Raw genomic sequence first — 23173 nt, 5'->3', positions numbered from 1 at the left:
GAATGAAATAAGGAGACTGTGTGTCTAAAGTAAAGAAAAAGAATTAAAAATGATATATGGTCTTTATAATATTGTGACCACTGAACATCTAAAACTTACCTAAAATGTATATGATATAGTTATATATAATTAAGTAATGACTAATCACAAGTCTCTTGGCTCAATTGTAATTTTACCCTTCATGAAAGGAGCATTCTGGAAAAGACAATTGATCTAGGATCCCTTTGTTTGGATCTAAAATGTTCATGTAAAATGTATTTTTTTACTAGGATCCCTTTGTTTGGATCTAAAATGTTCATGTAAAATGTATTTTTTTACTTTTATTTTCTGTGTTTGGTAATGATTCGTAAAATAATTTTTAGATTAGTTTTTGTGCACAATTAACTTTCTTTTTCTTTAATGTTCCTCATCTATAGGAAATAATACCCACAATTAACTCTCTCTCTCTCCCTCTCTCTCTCTCTGGAGTGTTCTTCACCAACATAGGGGATAGTACCTCTAAACCAACCCCCAATCCATCCACTACTTTCTTTCTTTCTTTCTACGCTACACCATTCCTCCCTCTCCTTCTCGTTACTTTCTCTATACTAGAACATACTCTCGACTCAAATCTGTTTCTTGACCAATCCAAATTTGTATCACTCTTTCTCTCTCCTTTCACTTCATGTATACATATAGAGAGAAAAGACTGAAGATTAGATTTTTAGATTGGGAAAATTAAAAAATATTAGTTATTAGAGAGACATAGGAGTTTAATAAGAATACGAATAGTTATATAATCCATGGGAGATTGTGGAGAATGACTTACGAAATCTTTTTTGGTAAATTATTTTCAATCATTTAAGGATAAAGTGATTTGTTTGGAAAATAATTATCTAAGAGTCTCCGAAACTCTGAAAATAATTTTTTTAAAAAATATATTTTACGATAAAATAGACGGAGTCTTAACTTTCATTACCACACTGTTGTATTGAACCTATAATAAAGTTGAAATTCATTAATACATTAGGCTGGTTTTAAAAAATGAACACTCTAGTCTCTTTTTAGCCACTCTTAATTGGTGATGTCAAAACCTAGACTGTATAGCACATTAGGCATTTTCTTTCATAGATGGAGTACCATGGTCCACATATAAGTGCTTAAAACTAGGCGTTGAAATTTCTAGGGTCACATGCATGACCATAATTTAAGACATTTCTTAAAGTACACTGCGATGATATCGATAGTATTGTTACAGGGGTGGTATTTTAATTTTATATATATATAAATATGTAAAATCCTAGTAATGTAGCCCCCAAAGGGTCAATAAAGTAAGAGAGTTATGGTCTATATTTGAACCACAATCATTAGCAGAAAAAAGACTTAGTTATTTTCATTCTTTGAAGTCCTCTGTATTACACTAAGTTTGGAATAAACTATTCATAGTTTGAAATAATTTGGGTCAGCTTGAATTTAAAAGATCGATTAATGATGAAGTTCATCGCTACTTCTCTAAACAAGTATTTGACGCGCAAAAGAACTTTAATTTATATCATGAAATGAACAAGCACCTAACCTTTTAATTAAAGGGTGGATGCACATGATAATTATACTTTTATATATACAACTGAAAATGAATGAGTTTGTACGAGGAATTGACTTGTATAATTTCGTTTAACAAAAGATTAAACTGCTGGATTTCCAATTAATTTGTAACCCTACCATCATTAAACAAATAAAATAGTTTCGTTGTTATTTTATTTTATTGTGTGTAGTTTTATTTACTATCTTTTTTTTGATAACTCCGATTATCCGAATTTTTGCCCAACTAATTTTTGAAGATGTCTCTCCATCCCGAACCGAGTCTCAAGTTATCGTAAGTTCTTAATGGAAATCAAATCCTAAACCTTAGTGCTAATAAGCACCTAAGCTCAGATAATTTTACCTCTAAACTAATCCCTTGAAATTTTTATTTACTACCTTTGTGTGGGCTTTTGTTAATTAAATATTTAGGACGTAGTTATTTCACATGCGTGATGAGAGACCTTCATCATCCTCTTTGTGATCAGGAAAACGTATGTGACTGTGATTGTATTTTGATTGCTACAAATCAATCTCTCTCTATACATTATATATATATATATATATATAATGTATAGACTACTAAAATTTAAGTCCCATCACAACTAAACACGTATGGTCACGTATTTCACATTGGACCACTTACTTTATTTGACCTTGAAATGGGTTATTGTTTCGTATAGCGAAAGTCAACACCAACTATCAAAGGAGATGTCAGAGAATGGAGAAACCACATTTTTTAAACAATCAACCCTTTAAATTAATAAAGTTATAAAAAAAAATTAAAAAAATAAAACTAGTTGCGACTTCTGATGACAAAACCATATGGGTTTACTCTCATTCCTCGTGATTATTATTATATTCCGGAGACCATTTGGTAGGTTGTTGTAGGGCCCTTCTTCCCTACATTATTTCTTTTATTTTCTCAAATAAGGTAGAATTCATTTTAACCAAAAAAGAAAAAAAAAAAGAAAAAAAAAAGAGAAACAGCTTTATTATGATCATTTCAGTTCACAACTAGTCACAATTGTACGTTCTCTTACAATTATAACTAAAAAAATTTCTAAAAGAAATACGAAATTTTACTTCTGACGATGACATGTTATTAAATGATGGTCCTGTTACAATTATAACGTCATTGTATCTAAAATTTTTGATTTTTGATTTCTTATGGTCCACACTAGTACTAGCAGTCCTCTTTCAACTATAAAAACATAACCATATATCTAAAATTTTGGTTTTAAATCTCTTATGATCCACATGCACTAGCTAATAACACAATGACGAAAATGTAGGCACAAAGAACTCCAATGGCCACAATTAGTCCTATATGAATACAAAAAAAATAATTTGGGGTGGTCGGCATGATTGACTTATAATGCACATATAAGTATTTTTTTGAATTTGGCTACAATATGCAGAAAAAGTAGAGCCAAATGTGTCACTGTGGATGTATTGTTGAATTGTCGGCATGAAAGGGTGTGAGAGAGAGAAGAGTAGGTAGGTGGATGGGTATACATATGGCCCATGAATTGTTCACCATGTCAACAGTTCAGGTGTCTGCTTAGCGACATAATCAAACCCATTGTCACTGCGGAAAGTGTGGTCCTTGTTATCTGATAAATGTTTCAACATGCAGCAAAAGATGACCAAGACATAGATATCAACATATATTGTGGGTTGAAAATAGTACATTTTTGTGATATAGTTGAATTTATGTCGATCCAATTCATATAGAATAAAGAAAATAATGATAATAACGTATGTAAAAATGAGAAAGCTAGGAGCACTTTATTGAAGCATCGGAGTACCATTGGGTGATATAAAAATCATGAAAGAACCTTTAGATTTTGAAGAAATTGTTGATATAGTGCATGTAAATTAATTCATTGCAGGCACACACATACATGAGATGTAAATTTCAGGAGGATTTGGATTGAGTTCCACCTAGTTGGGCTGAAATGAAAACTTTAGACTGTATAAGACTCGGCCTATCAAACTTTTCAATAAGTATGGATCTAAATGGCTCGGCAAAGACACATATGGGCTGGACCTAACACAATATCAAAGTTCAGGCCTATCACTCTAGGCCCAATTTATCCTGGGTCCGGGTAAGGGTGAGAATGGGCTTCTCATTCTTTCAATTTTATATGAGGACATGAAATTGAAATTGATGAAGTTGACTCTCGATTTGATCCAAAGCCCATTTCATTGTATTTGTCTAATAATCTAAAGTACAACTTATTTCTTTCAAGATCCAAAGATGGAATTGAGTACTTGACATCTATTTAATTATTAAATAAAATTTCAAAACCAAGCTTAACAAAGTGGAGTTTAAATTAGACTATTTAGTAAATTTTCATGTCTCTTCTTTAAAAAAAAAAGAAAAAAGAACGCACACACTCAAAATACTTGAACAAGATACAAGTAGTCTCCAATTCACTTTTAAACATGATACATATGTATTTTATCTGCTGTAGAGCATTGGTTCAATTCACTTATATCTATTTTAACATATTTATTCTATATTTTAACATATTTTCAACACACGCAAAAAAAAAAGAAAAAAAAAAAGGGGGGGGGGGGTGGGGGGGTGTATTAAAGCATGAAATAATTATGTAAAAGTATAGAATACATGTGTTGAAATGTAGTAGAATAAAAAAGTAGATAGAGTCGGAGAGGGCCTAAGCCCAACCCATGTTACCCAAGGCCCATCCGCAGTGGCCATTCTGGCGCGCAAACGACCGATAAGTCTTCTGGAACTCCAATGTGTTCATCACAGAACCACACGATGGCCCAAAAGATCTATGCTTGTGTAGTTGTGTGGTATATATTTACTCCCCAGTTCAAACATGCATATATGATATTAGATTGACATAATAGTGTAGAAAATGGAGTGTTGTTGTTATATTTCACCCAAGTCATCAGCGTCTTCATCCTCCATCACTCTCCTCTCTCAGGTATTAATTTCACTATTCACACTCAACAATCCCATTCTTCTTTCATTCTCTGCTCAATTTCAGTTCTCTCAAGCATGTTTTTGTGTATATATATATACACACACACACACACACACACATACAGCATATGCATATGCCTACATAACCAGTTGGGTAGTTAGTTATTTTGATTGTTTGTTTGTACTTGGGACGTTACGCGCTCTGCTGCAAATAGAATGGTTTGTGTTTTGTCTCGAAATCGATGATATTCATTGTTTCCTATGTTGTCGGCTCATTAATTTCTGTTAATTTATGTGTAATTAAGCATTACAGGCACATGTATCTCCATATAATTCCCGATTTTTTGACATTTTGATGATTATTACAATTTCAATTTTGTTGTTTGGTTATGAGCTAAAGGAGGGTAGGAATTTTGGATTTTTTCTTATTTCCAGCTGTTGTCATTTGACAAACAAAGATCATTAAAGGGATTTTTTTTTTGAAAAAATTTAAAAATCAAATTCAACAGAAAACTCAATATAGCTTTACCACTAGTGTTTTGGTTTGCTACTTGAATGCTATTTCAGAGGATTTGGTGATTCATGAATCATTTATTTATTTATTTTGTGTGTAAGAATTCAATTCCTGTGTTTTCAATGAAACTTCTGAATTACTTCTAATAGCTTTAAATTGGGAATGTATTTTTCCCCATTCCCACTGCCCTTCTGGCTTGCACTTTTTTCGTCTATGCTTGGGAAATTTCCACCTGAAAATGCAAAAAAAAATTTCCTCCATGCCAAATCAATTGTGAACTTTTTATTTCTTATTATTATTATTTTTTTTTTTTAGTAAAAAAAATTCTCAATTTATTTTCTAATTGAATCCTGAATTCGAGTCACTGAATTAATGAAAACCAAAATTTTTGGACATTCAGGAGTCTTTATCAAAGTGACAAACCAAATGAATCCATAATCTTTGTTGAAGTCACTTTTGAATGAAATCAGCAGCCAAGTTTATTTAGTTTCTACCACGATTTTACTGAACTAATCTTTTTGTTATATGATAGTTGGATTATTCTTCGGTTTGACGCAATTTCCAATTTTATAGTTTTTTTTTAATCTCTTGTAATCTACTTGACTGATATTCAGGGTATTTCAACATCTGCTGGTAGAAGATTTTCAAAGAGAGCTTTACGTACCGGGGTGCTGTCTTCTCCACTTTCGAAACCATTTCTTCAACTTAATAACAGATTTCAGCCCTTTGTTTACCAACAAAACTCATCCTATCTCCCTTTGAGAACACATAAGAGGGGCATTTTTGCCGAAGCTGGAAAGCAAGGTTGGGACTTCGGCAGATTCATACAGACATTGTATTTTTTTAATGGGCCTCCATCTCCAGCCAAGGTTGTTCTTGGTTTCTCTTCCAATTTTGGTTATGTCTACTCTGAACCTTCCTAACGCTTCATCTGACAATTTTTTTGTATTTTTGAAGTTTTTTGAATTTCTGATTGAGAAACTGTCCGGTCCATCACCTAGTGAACCAGTAAAGGCAATGGACACTTCTGGGATTATCCTAGTGGCTGGAGCCACTGGTGGTGTTGGAAGAAGAGTAGTGGACATCTTACGCAGAAAAGGATTGCCAGTTCGAGTATTGGTATTTTGCTTAGATTTTCTTCTCTCTCTCTCTCTCTCTCTCTCTCTCTCTCTCTCGTGTTTTTAAAATTTGAATCCCTGTTGTCTTTATGAGCTGGGAGGTGGAGATATGCTGTTAACACTATTACGAAAACATAAATTCTTATTATAAATTCAATGAGTTTTGTGCTTTATTTGAAGTCTCTCATATTCCTTTTCATAAATTATGTTGTTCTCATACCAAGCTTCTCTCAGGTCAGAAATGAAGAGAAGGCAAGAAGAATGCTAGGTCCAGACGTCGATTTGGTGAGTTAGCAATCTGTACTAACTGAGGTTATTATTGACCACAATTGTGCCTTTCCCTTGAATGTTGATTAAGTTTCGTTGGCCCACATTGTTCATAGAAATTTGAAATTTAGAAATCTAACTTTTGACCTATCATTTAAGGACAATCAGACTATAATCAGGCACAACCATACTAATTCTGTGAATATGTGATCTTGACGTATGTAACGAAATCATTCATTCATTTCTTTCATCAGTCCTTACATAATTTTATTGATCCTCTGGGATGGTGGGGTTCCCATCTCTATTGGCTGACACAGGGATGCCTTCAATTGAGGTAGGATACTTTACTTCTCCAATCAGGTCTGGTCCTAACTCCTAAGGGAATTTCTTATCTGATCTGTTCGTCCCAATGATGAAGTGCACTCTAAACTTGTTTTTGTGAAATTGTGCTAAATTTAATTTAGTAAACATTTTCCTGAACATTTGGGAAACATTTTGTTTTTGATAATGCAGATGCTTAATATTTACTTCTTTAACTTTAACCACACTTGTTTTTACCAAACTTTTAGATTGTTGGAGATATTACCAAGGAGAGTACTCTAGTACCTGAATACTTCAAAGGAGTGAAAAAAGTTATTAATGCTGTTTCAGTCATCGTTGGCCCTAAGGAAGGGGATACTCCTGACAGGGCCAAATACAGCCAGGTACTATTATGCCCATTGACCAGATGATGACATTTCATAATTTTCACTTCCTGTAGTTGTCGTGGTGTATCAATAAGAATTTTAAACTTTCTCTCCCCCAAATAAGTGTAGATTTATTCATTTAAGGTTTGCCTTCCATATCTTTTCATTTTTCTTCTCTTCCTGTCCTACTCCCTCACTGTTCATATATGGTGTTGTACAGGGAATCAAGTTCTTTGAACCAGAGGTGCTGAACTAATTGCTTAGCGAAAATCTCTGGAGTCCTATTCATACTTTACTAGGGAGCTTGATTTTGCATTTCATATGTTTTACCGTTATGTATTTTATAAAATTATATATATATAACTCACAAGCACTTCATTTTTCAAAATTTTTTTTTTTCATTGGCACGTGATTTTTAATTCACTATAGAGCTTTATTTGATTGATGAAAGCAGATAAAAGGTGATTCACCTGAAATGGTGGAGTATACTGGGATGAAAAATCTGATTAATGCTGTCAAGGGGAGCACTGGACTTCGAAGTGGAAAACTAGTATACGGATATGAAGGTACATCCTTGAAAAGGGAAATTGTTGATCACCACCCATAGTATTTCATAATTGAATGAGAATTTTCTATTATGTACAATTCAAATAATTACACACCAAAATGATGAGTACACGGTGAAGCAAATTAATAAGAAAAGTTCATGAGAACGCTTATTGTTATGTTGTATAGCATCATATGTTATTGCAGATGTAAATTCAATTTTTGAGTAAACAATTTCTTGTTTGTTTTATTTGTGTCTTATGTATTGGAGGTCTATACAACCACTAAAAGTTATATTAAGCAGATGGTTTAGTTAACAATAAATGGGAGCTAATAGACTCTTGACTCCTGGGGTCCTACTAAATGTTCGGCTGAACTATGATCTATGTGGTTTTCGTTTCCATAAATAACTGATGATTATCAGCACTAATGTACTTCCTAACAACTAGACAAGCAAGCAAGCCAAATTGTGCCAAGTTTTGCCAATTTGCAACTAGCTGTTTTGCAGAATTTTGTGACTACATTCGTTTCATTTCTTGTTTTCTTAATAGTACTTAATTACTATAATTATGTTCCAAATAAGTTTCTCTTCGACTATGATTCACTTCAGTTCTTATCACCATGCAGGTAATTTATCTAGAGAACTCGCTTGGGGTGCTTTAGATGATGTTGTGATGGGAGGAGTTAGTGAAAGTACATTCCGAATTGATCCAACTGGCAGTGAAAAAGGTGGACCAACAGGGGTTTTCCAAGGTTTGTTCTTCTCATATCCTTACACCTTTGTGTCTGTGACTCTGTTTCATTTTTTTAAAAGAATACCATAGCTGGTACTTCCAATGGAATTGTGGTGGTTAGTTTTCCGTATTTGAATCCATCTATTTTTTCACTTATTGTGCCCCTCCAGGTGTTGTTTCCACTGCAAACAATGGCGGCTTTACCAGTGCCAGAACAAAGGTGAGCTGCAATTTTCCTCTTCTTCTTGAGTTTTTAATGCCCTTGAAGATCATATGCTTTGATTTTCTTTATCTTTACTTAATTCATTATATAGATTAATGAATCAGGTACATCTCATTATCTAATCATAAGTGGTTACTCTATGCTAATCAGTTCCATTTCTTTACTTTATTAGGATGGCATTATAAGATCTCTTGATAGAACGTTATTCAGTTGTTTTAGCATTTGAAAGAGTCTCGTGTAAATCTATTTATCTCATTTACAGGATGGTAAGAAATGACATCTATCAGAAGTTTTCATCTTCAATTTCGTTTCCGAATCTTGACAGTTGAAGTTCATTTTCTTCTTTCTTCTTCTTCTGGAGTTCATCTTTTTATTTTTGTTGGGGTGATATCTCTCCATTTTTTAAAAGTAAGGTTCAACTTTAGGATGCCAAGGAAGTAAATATAAAGATATAATTTTCATGAAATGTTCAAATGTAAGGAATATATTAGAGTTTTTCATCCCAAACCCAACTCTAATTGTACGCACAAGCCTGTGAAAAGCTAAAAGCTTAATTGTTTCATGTTAAAATCAAGGAAAGGGCACAAGCACCATTTTTTCCCCGTAAATCACAAGCACCATTTTCTGGTCCTTAAGGTTACATTTTGTCAGATTCTAAAGTAGGAACAGTATTACTAAGTCTCTGTTCAAGAATGAATGTTAACTATAATGAGTTTATGATTATTTTGGTTGTTGCTGATATTTTCAAATTTTACAGAAGAATAAAATTATAAACCACTTCTTTTTTCCCTCTTCCTTTAATGTAATTCTCGTTTTCTGTAAACCTTTTTATATGAGTAATTAGTTAGTCGAATGCCATTTACTTGTGCAAATGAGAAAATTCCCTTGTATTTGTTCTCAGAATTTTTCAGTACCTGAAGATCTTTCTGCATATGATGGTTTGGAGCTGCGCCTCAAAGGCGATGGCCGTCGTTATAAGCTTATTGTGCGTACTAGCCGGGATTGGGATACGGTGGGTTATACATTGAGCTTTGACACTGTAGAAGGCCAGTGGCAATCGGTTAGTGACATCATACCTACATGATTGGTGAGCTATGTTAATAATTTATGTTCTTGATTTTTGATCTACTACTTCCAGGTACGCTTGCCATTTTCTTCTTTGAGGCCAATATTTCGAGCACGAACTGTATCAGATGCACCGCCCTTTGACCCAAGCAAGATTTTATCATTGCAGGCATGCTTTTGTGTTTCGATATATATATATATATATAAGAAAAAAAATTAAAGTAGAAACTCATGAAGCAAAAAGAAAGACAATAAATATATATATATATATATATATATATATATATATATTATTTTATTGATGGATTCAAAATCTTTCCAGCTCATGTTCAGCAAGTTCGAATATGATGGGAAATTAAATCCAACGTTTATAGAAGGTGCATTTCAGCTTCCAGTATCAAGCATACGAGCATATATAAAGGATCCCATCACTCCCAGGTTTACCATTTCTCTCGTCTTTGTTGAAATTGATTCTTTATGTGTTTATTGTGCCTTGATGTAATCAAACCGTTCTGATGACATTACTGTGTTTCATTAACTTTGTGGTTGTATCAAAGGTTTGTGCATGTGGGCTCTGCTGGGGTTACCCGACCTGACAGACCTGGACTTGATTTAAGCAAACAGCCTCCTGCTGTCCGCTTAAACAAGGAATTGGACTTTATTCTCACATTCAAGTTGAAGGTAACACTATCTCTATGTACACTATTCTTTTATTATACATCACGACAAATATTTAATTTTCTAGCTTTACTTATCCTGTGGCAATACCATTATGTTGTTTGCAAAATGTGAGCACCATTCTCTAGTCTGTCCATCAAATTTCTAAAAAGGTAGTTTGTGGTAATGAGTGAATCTGTTGCAATTGAATGACCTGTAATGTGGTTATAATTAAAAAGAAAATTTAAGATCGAGTATGATAGAGGCAAGGATGCCGACAACGACTTTTTTAAGATCGAGTATGCTTCCTCTGCATACAGGTCACTCTCCGGTTTTTATTGCCGAGTTACCCTATATAGTACCTTTTGCTTCGGAAATATGACACCTGCTTATAGCTTAACAAAAAAATCCTAGATTAACAATTTTTTTATATATATAATTAATAAATATCTTGATATAGTAATACACAAAGACATATACAACATTAATTCTATAATTTTGGAATCTTGTCTGTTTTGTGTTAGCAAGCCAGCTTGTTTGAATTCAGTTCAACTCAACAACGTGTTGTCACAGTTAATTAGTTTTAGCAACACCAATTCTATTTTAGTCTACCACTGCATGTGAATCATATTTTTTATCAAGTCCTCAGCCATATGTATTTTTATTGTTTATTTTTCGTTTTCTTATACTGCTTGCTTTTGCCATAGGGGGAAGATTTGATACGAGAAAGTGGAATTCCATATACAATTGTTAGGCCTTGTGCATTAACTGAGGAGCCTGCAGGAGCTGATCTCATTTTTGATCAAGGAGACAATATAACGGTATTCACAAATGGATGAAGTTTGTTACTGCTTTTAGAGTTTTCCTGTTGTCATACGTTGCTTCAGGCTTTTCTAAAAACATGCCAATTTTAAACAAAGAAATTGATTACTAAAATCTGGTTGATAAAGATTTAGTTCATGAATTGCACATTGCAGGTAATTGCTTTAACTTCTGATTACTCAAAAGAAAATTTTCATATATATGATATATGCAGGGAAAGATATCGAGGGACGAGGTTGCTCGAATATGTATTGCTGCTCTGGAAAGCCCTTACGCATGTGACAAGACATTTGAGGTTATACTCTTATTATACCTTCCACCATATTTGCAAGGTCAATAAGTGCATTTAGTCGCCAGAAAATACTGAATGATAGTATACGATTATTAAATTTGCTGCATTATGTTTATTTGGTATGTTCTTCAGGATTTGCATTTTCGTATGTAAGGATTGCTGGCTATGTGAAGTTTTGTTGAAAAAATAGTATCTTATATAATTATCTGCTGATGTAAGAACCTCCAAATAGTTCATGCAAGCCACTGACTAATGATGGCATATTTTGTAAGAAAATTTCATGTTGAAGAAATTATTAAACATCCCAGCTTTTTGAAGAAATACTTAAACGTGTCAGCTTTTAAGTATATTTTAACTTTCATAAGGTCAGTTTCTCTGTGTCTTTTCTAGTATTATTTGTTGTGTTTACGTTGTTTAAAGAAAGGGGCTTAAGAGAGCCAATGAACGTAGATAACCTAGTTAGGCCATGCATTGCAAAGAGTAGGTATCTTTTTTGTTTGTTCCCTGAGTGACACTAGAATATACTGTCATATTTCTCACTAGCCTTTAGACTCTTAGCTTGATTGGTATCTCCTACGCCCAAAGGGTTCAATTCCCTGTTGGGATGCTGGTTTGTGTGTGAAATTTTTTAAAACATATGTTTTCAAATTTTCTTTAGATTTCAATGGAAATTTCCCACGCTCAAAGGTTCTTTACCTATCCTGTAGCTATAAATTTTTCTGCATCTTTAATTTTTCACTGTGTCACAGGCTCTCAATATGATAGAGAACTGTAAAAGGTACACAATAGTACTGGATCTGTATGCCCCATTGTGTTAGATAGGGCTTGTTATTTTCAATCATGTTTTGACTTGTTAACCATGACACACCGTAATAAGGGGAATGCTAGCCTGCTGCACATAGTTAATTGGCGATGAGTGAAAAGCACTTCAGTTCTACATGTCCAAGATGGAGAGTTTCTCAAGTTACACAATCATGCTCTACTCTGGATTTCTGAAGCCTGATATTCTAGAATGTAGTTCCCCAATTAGTTTTAATGATTCAGCGTGGCACACCTTAGTTTTGGGGTAATAGCACATATAGACATGTTTGCTTAGGCTTGAAGTGAGTGGCAGAATTTTGTAACTCGTGCTTTCGCACCCTAACTTGAAGCTGAAAATAATTTTTGTAGCTAGGAAAATTGAATGCATAGAAGTGGGTGTTGGACAATTCTAACATGATGCTTCTTTTTTGTTCTGCAGGTTAAGAGTGTGGTTCCATTTAGTGAGCAATACACAGTAGACCCTGAAAACCCTCCACCTGAGAAAGATTACAACATATACTTCAAAACTTTGAAAGATGGCATAACAGGGAAAGAAGTCTTAGAAAAAAGTCCTGTACCTGTCTAATTTCCATTCATGGTGAGGCAGCTTTTAACATTACACTAGTGTAATATTGGGGATTATTGTACTTTCGATCTTCAGACTGCTAATTTCAGAGTCATAGTAACTTTCGAAAAATTAACTTTCATTTGGTACTTATTCAACAAAAAGCTTCAGGAAACTTCAATTCGTTGAACGGGTTTGCTTGTGTTTGTTTTGGTTTCAAGGTTTCAAGCTGTCTGTTGAAAGGATAGGGTCCCAACACCTTCCACTGTTGATTGGTGCAGTAATGCAAATTGAGGAGCTTGGAAGTTAAATTTTTTTTTCCTGCTTCACCGTCACCAGAAAATATCTGTTATAAGAGAAAAGGCAGAGGCATATTAGAGACTGAGAAAATCAAGTAAGAGAGATATAGCATGTTCTAGAATTACATTCGGACAATTATCTGTTAGTAGATGTCCTTATGTTTAATTTGACCATAGTTACTCACAACCAAAAGGGTGAATGTTTTTTTATTTTAATTATTAAAAGTTTGTCCTGTACATATTCATGCGTATACAAGTATGCATTCGGTAACTAAAACTATCAATTTCTGATAACTTTTGGTGAAATGTTGTGGATTGTAGTTGTTATTCTTTACGTTTTTATCATTTATCATAAAAAAAAATGTTGTACAGTTTGTGCAACTGGAAGCTAGTTAGCCATGCGTAGGACTGCAAACGAGCCAACCTGAGCTCGAGCTTGGCGAGTAATGTTTGATCTGAGCTTGAACGCTCTTATATGGGCTTGACTCGTGCTGGAGCTCAACGACCAAACTCGAGCACAAACTTGAACAGCTGAAACCTCGGCTTGGCTGTTCTCTTTTGCAGCCCTAGACACTTGTTTGGTGAAAGTATAATCTTACATGACATGACAGAATATATATAGAGAGAATAAAGATGAAGCCATGACAGAGATTGTTGCATTTAGAAAAAAATTCTAAATACTACATGAGATGAAAGTTTTCCTCACTAAACTCCTCTTTTCATCCATCATGTATGATAACCATACTACTAGAGATCAAAGTCATTGTCTTGCTGTACTTTTACTGTTAAAATTCCTTTTACTGTTGGAATATTTTTGTGTAGCAGCAAAACTTACCTGCATTGTCTAGCTATACTGTCTATTTTTAGGATATCAATGACCAGAGAGAAAGAGGATGGAAAATCTTTGTTGGGTTGCTATAAACAGCTGGTGGTCCAACTGCAGGCGCCAGACTATTTGAAATTCAAAATGCTGTGATTGGGTCATTTTTGAATTAAAAAATCTAAGAGGTTTGAAAATTAGGTTTCTTTGGGATATTTGCAGGAGCAGTGAGTGCAATAAGAAAGGGATCTTTACAGTACACAGTACACTATAGCTCCAAATCCCTGTTAAGATCACAATCAATATGGATGATGGGGGCATAAGTATAGTCCCTATCATTAATGTCAAATTGTCAATAAATATATATATATATATAATGAGGACGACTACTTACAGTCGCGGTAGCTACTATCCTTCAACAGTTGCATGTATGTATATAGTTAATTTTCTGTGACCGTCAATGCATTATTTCCTTTTCTTCTTTCTTCTTCTTTTTTTTTTTGTTCTTTTTTTTTTTTTTTTTATTCCAATCCATTCTATACTTTTTTCAAAGAAATTATTATATCAAAATCAATCATTTATCTTTGTTATCATCTACTATAATTTTCTATCACTCATCAAACCATCTTATTATATCTAAAGTTTGATTCCTATTACCATTATACTTCTCTCTTTCTTTCTATTAAATCATTCATTTCTAAAATTTAAAAATAACAAAAACTCAATTATACAATTTTACTTCAACTAAAATTCAATAAGTGTGATTATCCCATAACCGCTATACTTCTCCCTCCCTTTTTGTCTTTATTAAACCATTGGCTTCGATGTTCTACAAATAAACTAAAACTCAATTATACAATTTTACGTCAAAGAAAATTTAATTTTATAATTTACTTCAATTAAAATTTACAGTTATGAAAACTCACATCCAAAGTATAAACAATGGTATGGGACCTCACAAGGGGAATAGGAAAGTGAGCCCCATATTACAGTGACAATAAGAGAAAAAGATTTAGCTATATACACTATATGTTATATATATATAGACACGGAAGAGTAGGGGTGGCAAAAATTCCCAATTCGGTGGGAACCGCCCCGTCCCCGTTCCATTTAAAGCGGGTTTGGAGAACCGTTTACTTAAATGGGGTGGGGATGGGAGTTAAAAAAAAAAAACCGGCCTGTTGCGGGGCGAGGGACTAAGATCCCTGCCCATACCCGCCCCATAACCGTCTCGTTTAATATTTTAAATTATTAATTTATCTACCATGTTAATATATTTACCAAATTAACCTTCACTCTCTCTTTCTCTCTCTATATTGAAAACCCTACACTTAACACTTCTATATATATATATATATATATATGTATATATATGTGTACATGTGCTATGATTGTGTTTAAATAAAAATATAATCGGTTATAGGGCGGGGGCGGGGCAAGTGGGGCGGGGGCGGTTACGAGGATTAGAAGCAAAAAATTAACTGATTATGGGGCGATTTTGGGGGCACCAAAATTAAACGGGGGCGGGGGCGGGGGCGGGGATGGGGAATGGAAAACCCGCCCCAAACTGCCCCATTGCCATCCCTACGAAAGAGAAGAAAGAATATTAGTCAATAAAACTAAAGAGGGTAATATTATCTTATAAAATAAGATTTTAATGCTCCATAAAAATAGAAATACTATATTAATATAGTTACTTTTTTAACCAATCACATCTGCAACTGTTGAAGGTGTGTAATTATCAGTCCTCTATATATATATGTATATATATATATAAAACTTGCTCAGGATGAATTTGTTTGGAAATATGAGAGTAAAAACTATAAGAATATCCATCACAAAAATATTCCTAGAAGAATATATGATTAAGGTAAGCTAACGGGTGAAATCCAAGCCATTATTAGTCTACATGTAAAGAGTAAAGAATATTTGTCTTTTTCAGGATATTTGGTCCTCATAATTGGTTAGATACTTTACAGGAGTGTTAACCAAGGCTCTGTTGTGGTTTTATGTCATGTCTATGGGGATTGAGGAACATTAATTGTTCTAATTCTATATAATTAGATTAAACTCTTTTTTTTTTCGCAATTAAGAATCAAATAAGAATTCACTTTCTTTTTCTATATAAATGAATATAGAGTACTGATAGGGAATTCAACAGTCAGATAAATTTAACTAATTTTAAATAAATAACTATTGACATAATCATGATATCAGAGATATTAAGGACATCATTAGAACCTCAGCCCTCTCTCGTATGAATTAATTAAAGTTGTCCTATTTTCTATGAATATATATTGACGTGCATGACGTCTCATATTTATTAAAGAAGTGATTGGATAGATGGGATTTTTCACTATATAACTTTTAATTAACAACAAACACTTTTTATTTTATTTTAAATATATATAAACAGCCATTTTGGTAGTATTTGAAAGAACAAGTGGATTGAGGAGGATGTGGACTAGGCATGGCTGCACCTGCTGGTCATAGGAAAGGGCGATACATGCAGATTGTCGACTTGTAGCTAGAGTGAGGACAGATTGGTGCCTAATCCACTGCCTTCCTTGTGCAGACTAGTTATTCCCTTTTGTTCCTTCCAAAATTTTTAGATTCCAATGGTGGTAGACACCCACACGTTTGTGTGTGTGAGTTTATACAAACATTGTGTGTTGGGGCCAGTGTTCATGATTGAAGAAGAAAAACATGTAACTTGGACCTGTAGTTTTGAAGCTTGTGGGATCAATTCTTTAATTATGTGCCTCACTCTAAAAGCGTTTGCTAACTTGTCCTTGAAAAATCACATTCAGTATATTTAAACACTTTTTTTTTTTTTTTTCCTCCTTATATAATTTTTTCCGATATTTGAACCTCGCCCTTCTAATAAGGTTAGGTCACTAACCCATTAATGGAGAAAGAAAGAATTATATATGTAATAATTATAATTTCTATAATAAGTACTTTATTTATTGACATGATTTTTTTTTTTGTACGACAGCAACCCAAAGAAAACAAGCAACACAAAAGAGCTGACATGATTTTATTTATTTATTGACATGGTTTAAAAAGCAAAAGTTATATGAATTGTATATGCCTGGACTAGTATAGTAGATCGGAATAACATTGTTTATATATATATATATGTGTATATATTTCAACATTGTTTATATATAAATAGTCATAACATGCCTAACACAGTAACTCTTCAAAATTTAGGAAATTTAAATTTAATATGAAAAGTCACCGTCACTGTTGGCGACTGGTGTAGGTTTCTTTGCTACAGTGTAATGACAAAATGTCAAGTGACAATGATACCGCGGTTTGAGAGTACATCTGACGAATGTGAGGTTTGTACTTAGATAATTTTATTTATTTTTTAAATTTCTCTTGTGAATTATTTAAATAACAAAGATCTCTTTAATTTCAAATATGACACTAATCTTCCATTCGGCTAAGGTTTAAGTAATAGTAATCTCTTTTATCATAATATTTGACACTTTTGTGTACTAATGTCACACTTAAAATTCATTTAAAATCCAAGAGTGACTTTAAAAAACTTAAAAATGTTAATTTGTCTAGACGTTCAATACTCAGTAAAAATATAATGACAATAATAGTCATTTTACACATTCAGGTCGAAATCAATACTGACAAGGGAAGTCATTGTTATTTTTAAAATTACAAGAAGGCAATCTACAAGCAAGATAAGTATAATTATCTCTTTCTCTTCGGTGAGACATGCGCTGCATATTAACCTATTTTCAGTTATATGATGGGTTGTGTATGTCCATTACTTCTATAAAATTAAAGAGGATAAAAAGAACATTTTCACAAGAAAGGGTGAAACCATATATGAAGTTATCTCAGCAAGCTTACGTGTATAATGATTCTATACTGTTATTTTTATGTATAATGATGTGCCTTGAATTCATAAATATTTTTTAGCATGTTGCATCTTGGTTTTTAAGCCCAAACAATTCTGTTGACATGTACAGAAGGACTGCAACACTTGACATCCTACGTGAATTACATATGCTTGTTCACTTTATAGAGTTTGAGAAACATTCAAAAATTCAATTGTCTGCCCACTGTATTGCATTAATTATAGACACACACAAAGATATATAACTAAAGTAAAAATTACTGCTGGAATGTAGTTTACATTCTCTGTTAAAAAAAAAAAAAAAAAAAAAAACTACTAGTTGAATTACTTTTTCAGAAGTTAGGCAAGTAGAGATATGCATAATTCAATTTAAGACATGGACACAATAAGAAAGATAAAAAAGTGAAGAAGCAGCAAACGCAGCCTATAAATATATGCATTTCCCATGTATATTCTGTCCAGAAATGAATTTTTACAATAGCCAAAAATATATATATATATATATACCTAAATACCATAATGAAAATAAGGTTACAAGCTTAAATTCAGCATTTCTTTGGAGAGCACCAAAATACCTGCATAGCAAAGAGTTACATGTATCATATATCATACTCAAAACAGAGAGACTGTAAATTCATGTGTGTGTATAATGTGTGTATATATATATATATATATCTCAAGAACTTGATAAACTAGGAATTAATTAAGAGAATGGAGGTCCATACATTGAAACAAACTTTGTATCTTCTTCGACTGCGTGCTTCAAGAACTTTTCTAAGCTTTGCGAGCATCTCATCTTGGGTGAATATTTTGCCCGGTGAGCTCATGAAAGCGCGACGTTGAATCGGAGGAGACCACAATCCACTCTGAGAATAATCAAAGTCAAATTCAGAGACATCAGAGAATTTAACAAGTAGTCTCTCTGATACAGACTTGGACACCAATTGGACCCTCAGAGGAGAGGCCTCAGGGCATGAAAGTGAAGGTGAAGGTGAAGTTGAGATTTCAGAGATTGACATTGATATTATTATTATTATTAGGTTTGAACAAAGTTCAGAAGATAACAATATTGTGAAGAAGATTGGGATTGGGATTGGGATAGGTGAGATTTGAGTAAGAGACAAACATTGGACTTACTTAGCAGCTAGGAAGAATGTGAAGGTCAGAAGAATGTGATAAAGACGTGTATGGCTGTATGCAATCATGGAGTGAACATGGGTAGCATGATTGGAGCCTAAATTTTGGTGTATCAATATCATGACCTAAAATTAAAGAAACATGTTCTTTTTTTTTAGCTAACATTTTTTTTTTTCAACTTTCAAAAGTTAATTAATTTATTTATATATTTTTATACATACATATTTTGGATGATAATGAGAGAGAAAAGGAAATGGTTCTTGCACCGAATAGTTGCAGTGAATTGGTAGGCCTACTATTTTAATTGGTCAATTATATAACAAATTAGAAGGTGTATTTAGTATAAATAGTCAATTAAAAATTAAAGAAGATGTATTTAGTATAAATAGTCAATTAAAAATTATTGAGTTAGACAATTCACCACAAAATATTGGATGTCAATATCAGTACTTGAGAGTGAAAATAATCAATGAGAGGCCCTCTTCAAAGCAATTACAATTAGCAAAAAAGGTGAAATTGAATAATGATTTATTATCCTGTTAGTTTCCTTTATGGTTGCCAATTAAAAATAAAGCCCACTCAACTGTTGAGAATTTGAGAATTTTTAAAACTTCTTTATTGTATGATTTTCTGTTGCACCTATTTATTTTTATGTTAGTGGCCTAGTTAGTTATTTTGATTTTATTCTGGCAATTTATCTTATTTATAATTCGGTTATTTATATGTTTTATTGGGCCCATTTAATTGGGTTGAGCTCTTGGGCTTTGCCTATAAAAGTTGGGTTCTATTCTTAGTTGTTCAATTAGCCAGGGGAATAGAAAATTTCAATTTCCAGTTATGGCCGCCCAGAACTAGGGCCCATCTTAAGCAGGGTTGCCGGCTGGGCCGGGCTTCAAAGAGGAGGCTACAGGGCATGCCCCATTCACTTCACATTCCCCGATTCCCATCACTTCAATTTTTTTTTACTACGTATTTTATTTTATTTTATTTTATTTTTTGGAGAACATAAAATGTACCCGTGTTAGACAATCTGCACTAGTCTCTCCGGATTTTGGCTCTCTAAAAATATCACATTAGCTTTTTCAAGAGTCACGTCAGCAATTCCAAGAGTCACGTTAGTAGTTTTCGCTCTCCAGAAACATGCACTCTATCAGGCTTTTCGAATTTTCGCTCTAAAATAATAATAATAATAAAAAATTAAAATTAAATTTTTTTTAACTTTTTTTTTTTAAAAAACTTTTCCTAAACGGTTATATTCGTAATGTCTATATTTATAAGGATTAAAAATAATGAATTGGAATAAGAAAATAAGGATTACAAAATCCTATGGAAATAAGTAGATGAATTTGTAATTTTAATTATTTTTTTTACAAAAGTTACCAAAAATATATATATATATATATTTTTAAAAATTATAGCCATTAAGGCACTATTTGTGTCGGCCAAATAGTTTGTGGTACATATTTTAAATTTAAAGCAAAAAAATAAAAAACAAATTTTAAGGGGAAAAAAAAAAGAAGAAGCTTTTTAAATTTATTTTTGGCCCAAATAATTTTTTTTTCGATAAACAATGCCTAAACAATATATATTTTTATTGTTTGAATTTTATTTTAATTTTTTTAAAAAAAAAGAGCTCAAAATAACATATATTTGGGGTTTTTTTTAAAAAAAATATAATTCTGCACTATTTGGCCACTGTTCCAATAGGCATAGCATAAGACAAAACAGGCAACCAAAAACGGCGCCATTTTGCAGCAAATAAAAAAAAAAAAAAAAAAGTGCAGCGATCACGGGGTGGTTCGCGTGAGCCGGCTCGCTAGCAAAAATAGAGCCCACCATTTTAGCAATGGCGTTGTGCGCCCAACAGGCCCTTGGCTCGCGGAAATTGGGCTTCCGCGAGCCTATTGCAGATGGCGTTAGTGATGACAACAGGACAGTTTTGGACAAGTATATCTTTCCTCACTCTTGCAACCGTTTAGAAGCTTCTACCCCTTCCCTGCCCAAAACCTCCTAAACAGGAGGCCTTTCCACACTATCCCCACTCCGTTTTACTTTTTCACCCCCACGAGCACCCACCCGTCTCGTTTAGTTCCAAAATTTCTCTACATTTTATATTTTTTCTCTTAAATATAATTATATAACTATTGAAAAAATTCAAAAAAATTGGGCAATCAATAATTTAATATAAAATTCAAGGGTATGAACATTTTTATTTTGTAGGGCTATGTCACTCTCTAAAACAGTTAAAAAAGTGAGTGAATGTGATCTAAAATTTCTAGAGATAATTATATATACTAATAAAATACGTATAATTTAGTAGGGCGAGGTGACCTCCCCTCTCCCTCTATAATAGTTATGCTTATATATATGTATATGTATATATATTAAAGTTAAGATTTTTTTTCAAAAGTAGGTGAGCCCCACCAATAACTTAAAAACATGACTAAAGGCCATAAGGCCATTATGCAGACATATATTTCTCTCTCTCTCTCTCTGCTTCCGGCCTTCTCTCGGCATCTCTTTTCTTTTTCTCTTTTTGTAATTTTAAGCTTTGATCTCATCTTCACCAATTGGATTTTGGTAGAACATTGTGAAGAAAGTTGTTGAGCTCGTCGAGCCCGTTAATTTGATAGGAGCCAATCATCATTTGGTGCACTCTAGGGAGTTCAAAATTCTAGAGTTCTTGGGCTCAAATTGGGGGTTTTCATCAATTTGAGGTAGGGGTGTTCTAATCTACAACTTCTTAGCTCTTTTTGTGAATTTTGCCCCTTAAATTTAATCCTAAGCATGCTAATTTTGATTATCTAGTTTGTGGTTGAAGCATGTTTAACTAAAATGCTAAATGTGTTCCATGTATTATTTGAATTCATATATATGACTAGATTTATTACGGTGATTGAGCATGTTTGGTGTTGACATGTTGTACGTCCTAAGATCATGTGTTTATTTATTTATTTATTGCTTTGAAAGAAAATGATGCTATGGTCAATAAATAAATAAATAAATAAAAGAAATGAATGCTTATAAATTTCTATTAAATTGTGATGATGATGTAAATGGAATGTATGAAAGCCTATGGTTGAATTGATAAATTGAAGCATGCGCATTCATGCATTCATTGGGAAAGAGAAAGGGGGAAAAAAAATGTTTTTTTTGAACAAACGAAATTATTTTGGGGAAAATATTTTTTTTTAAAGGAGTTTGCGAAAACCGGACGCCTAGGAGGCGCCTAGTGGTCCGTGGTGTTAGTGTAGTCTAGAAGGGATCATGGTTGAGCTAACTAGGCCGGATGCGACGCCTTGGAGGTGCCTTGTGGTCGTGGATAGTTAGTCAACCCTCCATTCGTGACGCCTTGAAGGTGCCTTGGGTCGGATTACACTAACGGTTTTGGAAGTTGAAACGGAAATGTTTCGAAAAATGGGGAGTAACATTTGCATATTGCACTTCATGACATTGTGGTAAACTTGTGATTGGGTGGTATTTGTTACATACTTGTTATTGTATTTGAGAGTGTGTGTTTCCTTATAGCATGATCCCTTTCACTTTTTTATCTATTCATTGTATGGATTCACGGAGATATAAGAAGTGTGTCTTAGACACTTCCTACTGAGCTTATGCTCACCCCATTATTTCTAATATTTTTCAGGACATGGAAAAGAGGTGGCGGACAACGATCCACCACGATTTTAGACGAGCACGGAGACCTATTTTATTTTTTATTTTTTGCTATCTTTTGTATTAAAACTCTATAATATTTTGTAAATGTAATATTAACTAACTCGTAAAACTTTAGTTTAATTAGTATAATGTTATAAGTCATGGACTTTTAAATTCTAACTACGCTTTTTGGACTGTAACTTGATGTAACCAAAGTATGTTCCTTGTTGGATGAGATGGAGGAATGGGATTTTGTATGTATGTAGTCACTTTGGAGATGTGATATAATATATGTATATTGCGTTGGGACAGGATATGTTAAATTTAAGGCCCAGTGAGGCCATTGTATTTATTTTTTGTATTTCAATAGATTGTTTAGAGGCATTTTCTGCGGAAGTCATGTCGAAATTTTTATAAATTTTTATTATTATTTTGGTATTTATTCGAGTCGTTACACCCTCATCCCAAACTTACCTGTTCTCGTAGGGTAAATTGTCATTCCTAGACCGAGTAAGTCATTCCTAGACCGAGTAAGATTGAATAAAAATAAAAATAAAAATAAAACACA

General features: G+C 33.2%; 2 protein-coding genes across 2 annotated transcripts; one reads left to right on the top strand and one right to left on the bottom strand.

Moving 5' to 3' along the window:
- The first annotated feature begins 4370 nt into the window (after window positions 1-4370).
- LOC132310177 (protein HIGH CHLOROPHYLL FLUORESCENCE PHENOTYPE 173, chloroplastic) lies at window positions 4371-13414 on the top strand. The gene is made up of 17 exons (XM_059808396.1): window positions 4371-4520; window positions 5648-5902; window positions 5991-6152; window positions 6386-6436; window positions 6988-7122; window positions 7325-7348; window positions 7559-7670; window positions 8278-8403; window positions 8555-8604; window positions 9509-9667; window positions 9746-9841; window positions 9995-10110; window positions 10230-10353; window positions 11037-11150; window positions 11366-11446; window positions 12684-12842; window positions 13031-13414. The coding sequence occupies exons 1-16, from the start codon at window positions 4452-4454 to the stop codon at window positions 12828-12830; spliced, it is 1821 nt and encodes a 606-aa protein (XP_059664379.1). The 5' UTR covers window positions 4371-4451; the 3' UTR covers window positions 12831-12842; window positions 13031-13414.
- Window positions 13415-18051: 4637 nt separating this feature from the next.
- LOC132311764 (uncharacterized) lies at window positions 18052-19300 on the bottom strand. Its single transcript, XM_059809886.1, has 2 exons — window positions 18537-19300; window positions 18052-18386 (listed from the first exon to the last, which is right to left on the bottom strand). Exons 1-2 carry the CDS (start codon window positions 18828-18830, stop codon window positions 18357-18359), a joined length of 324 nt encoding a protein of 107 aa, XP_059665869.1. The 5' UTR covers window positions 18831-19300; the 3' UTR covers window positions 18052-18356.
- Between the last annotated feature and the right edge of the window lie 3873 nt (window positions 19301-23173).

Source organism: Cornus florida, unplaced genomic scaffold (genome assembly GCF_030987335.1).
Source record: "Cornus florida cultivar Cherokee Brave unplaced genomic scaffold, ASM3098733v1 CherokeeBrave_3.0.0_Hap2_Chr01, whole genome shotgun sequence".
Taxonomy (NCBI): domain Eukaryota; kingdom Viridiplantae; phylum Streptophyta; class Magnoliopsida; order Cornales; family Cornaceae; genus Cornus; species Cornus florida.
The sequence above is the reverse complement of the archived record's forward strand: the minus strand, read 5'-3'. Positions and strand labels throughout refer to the sequence as shown.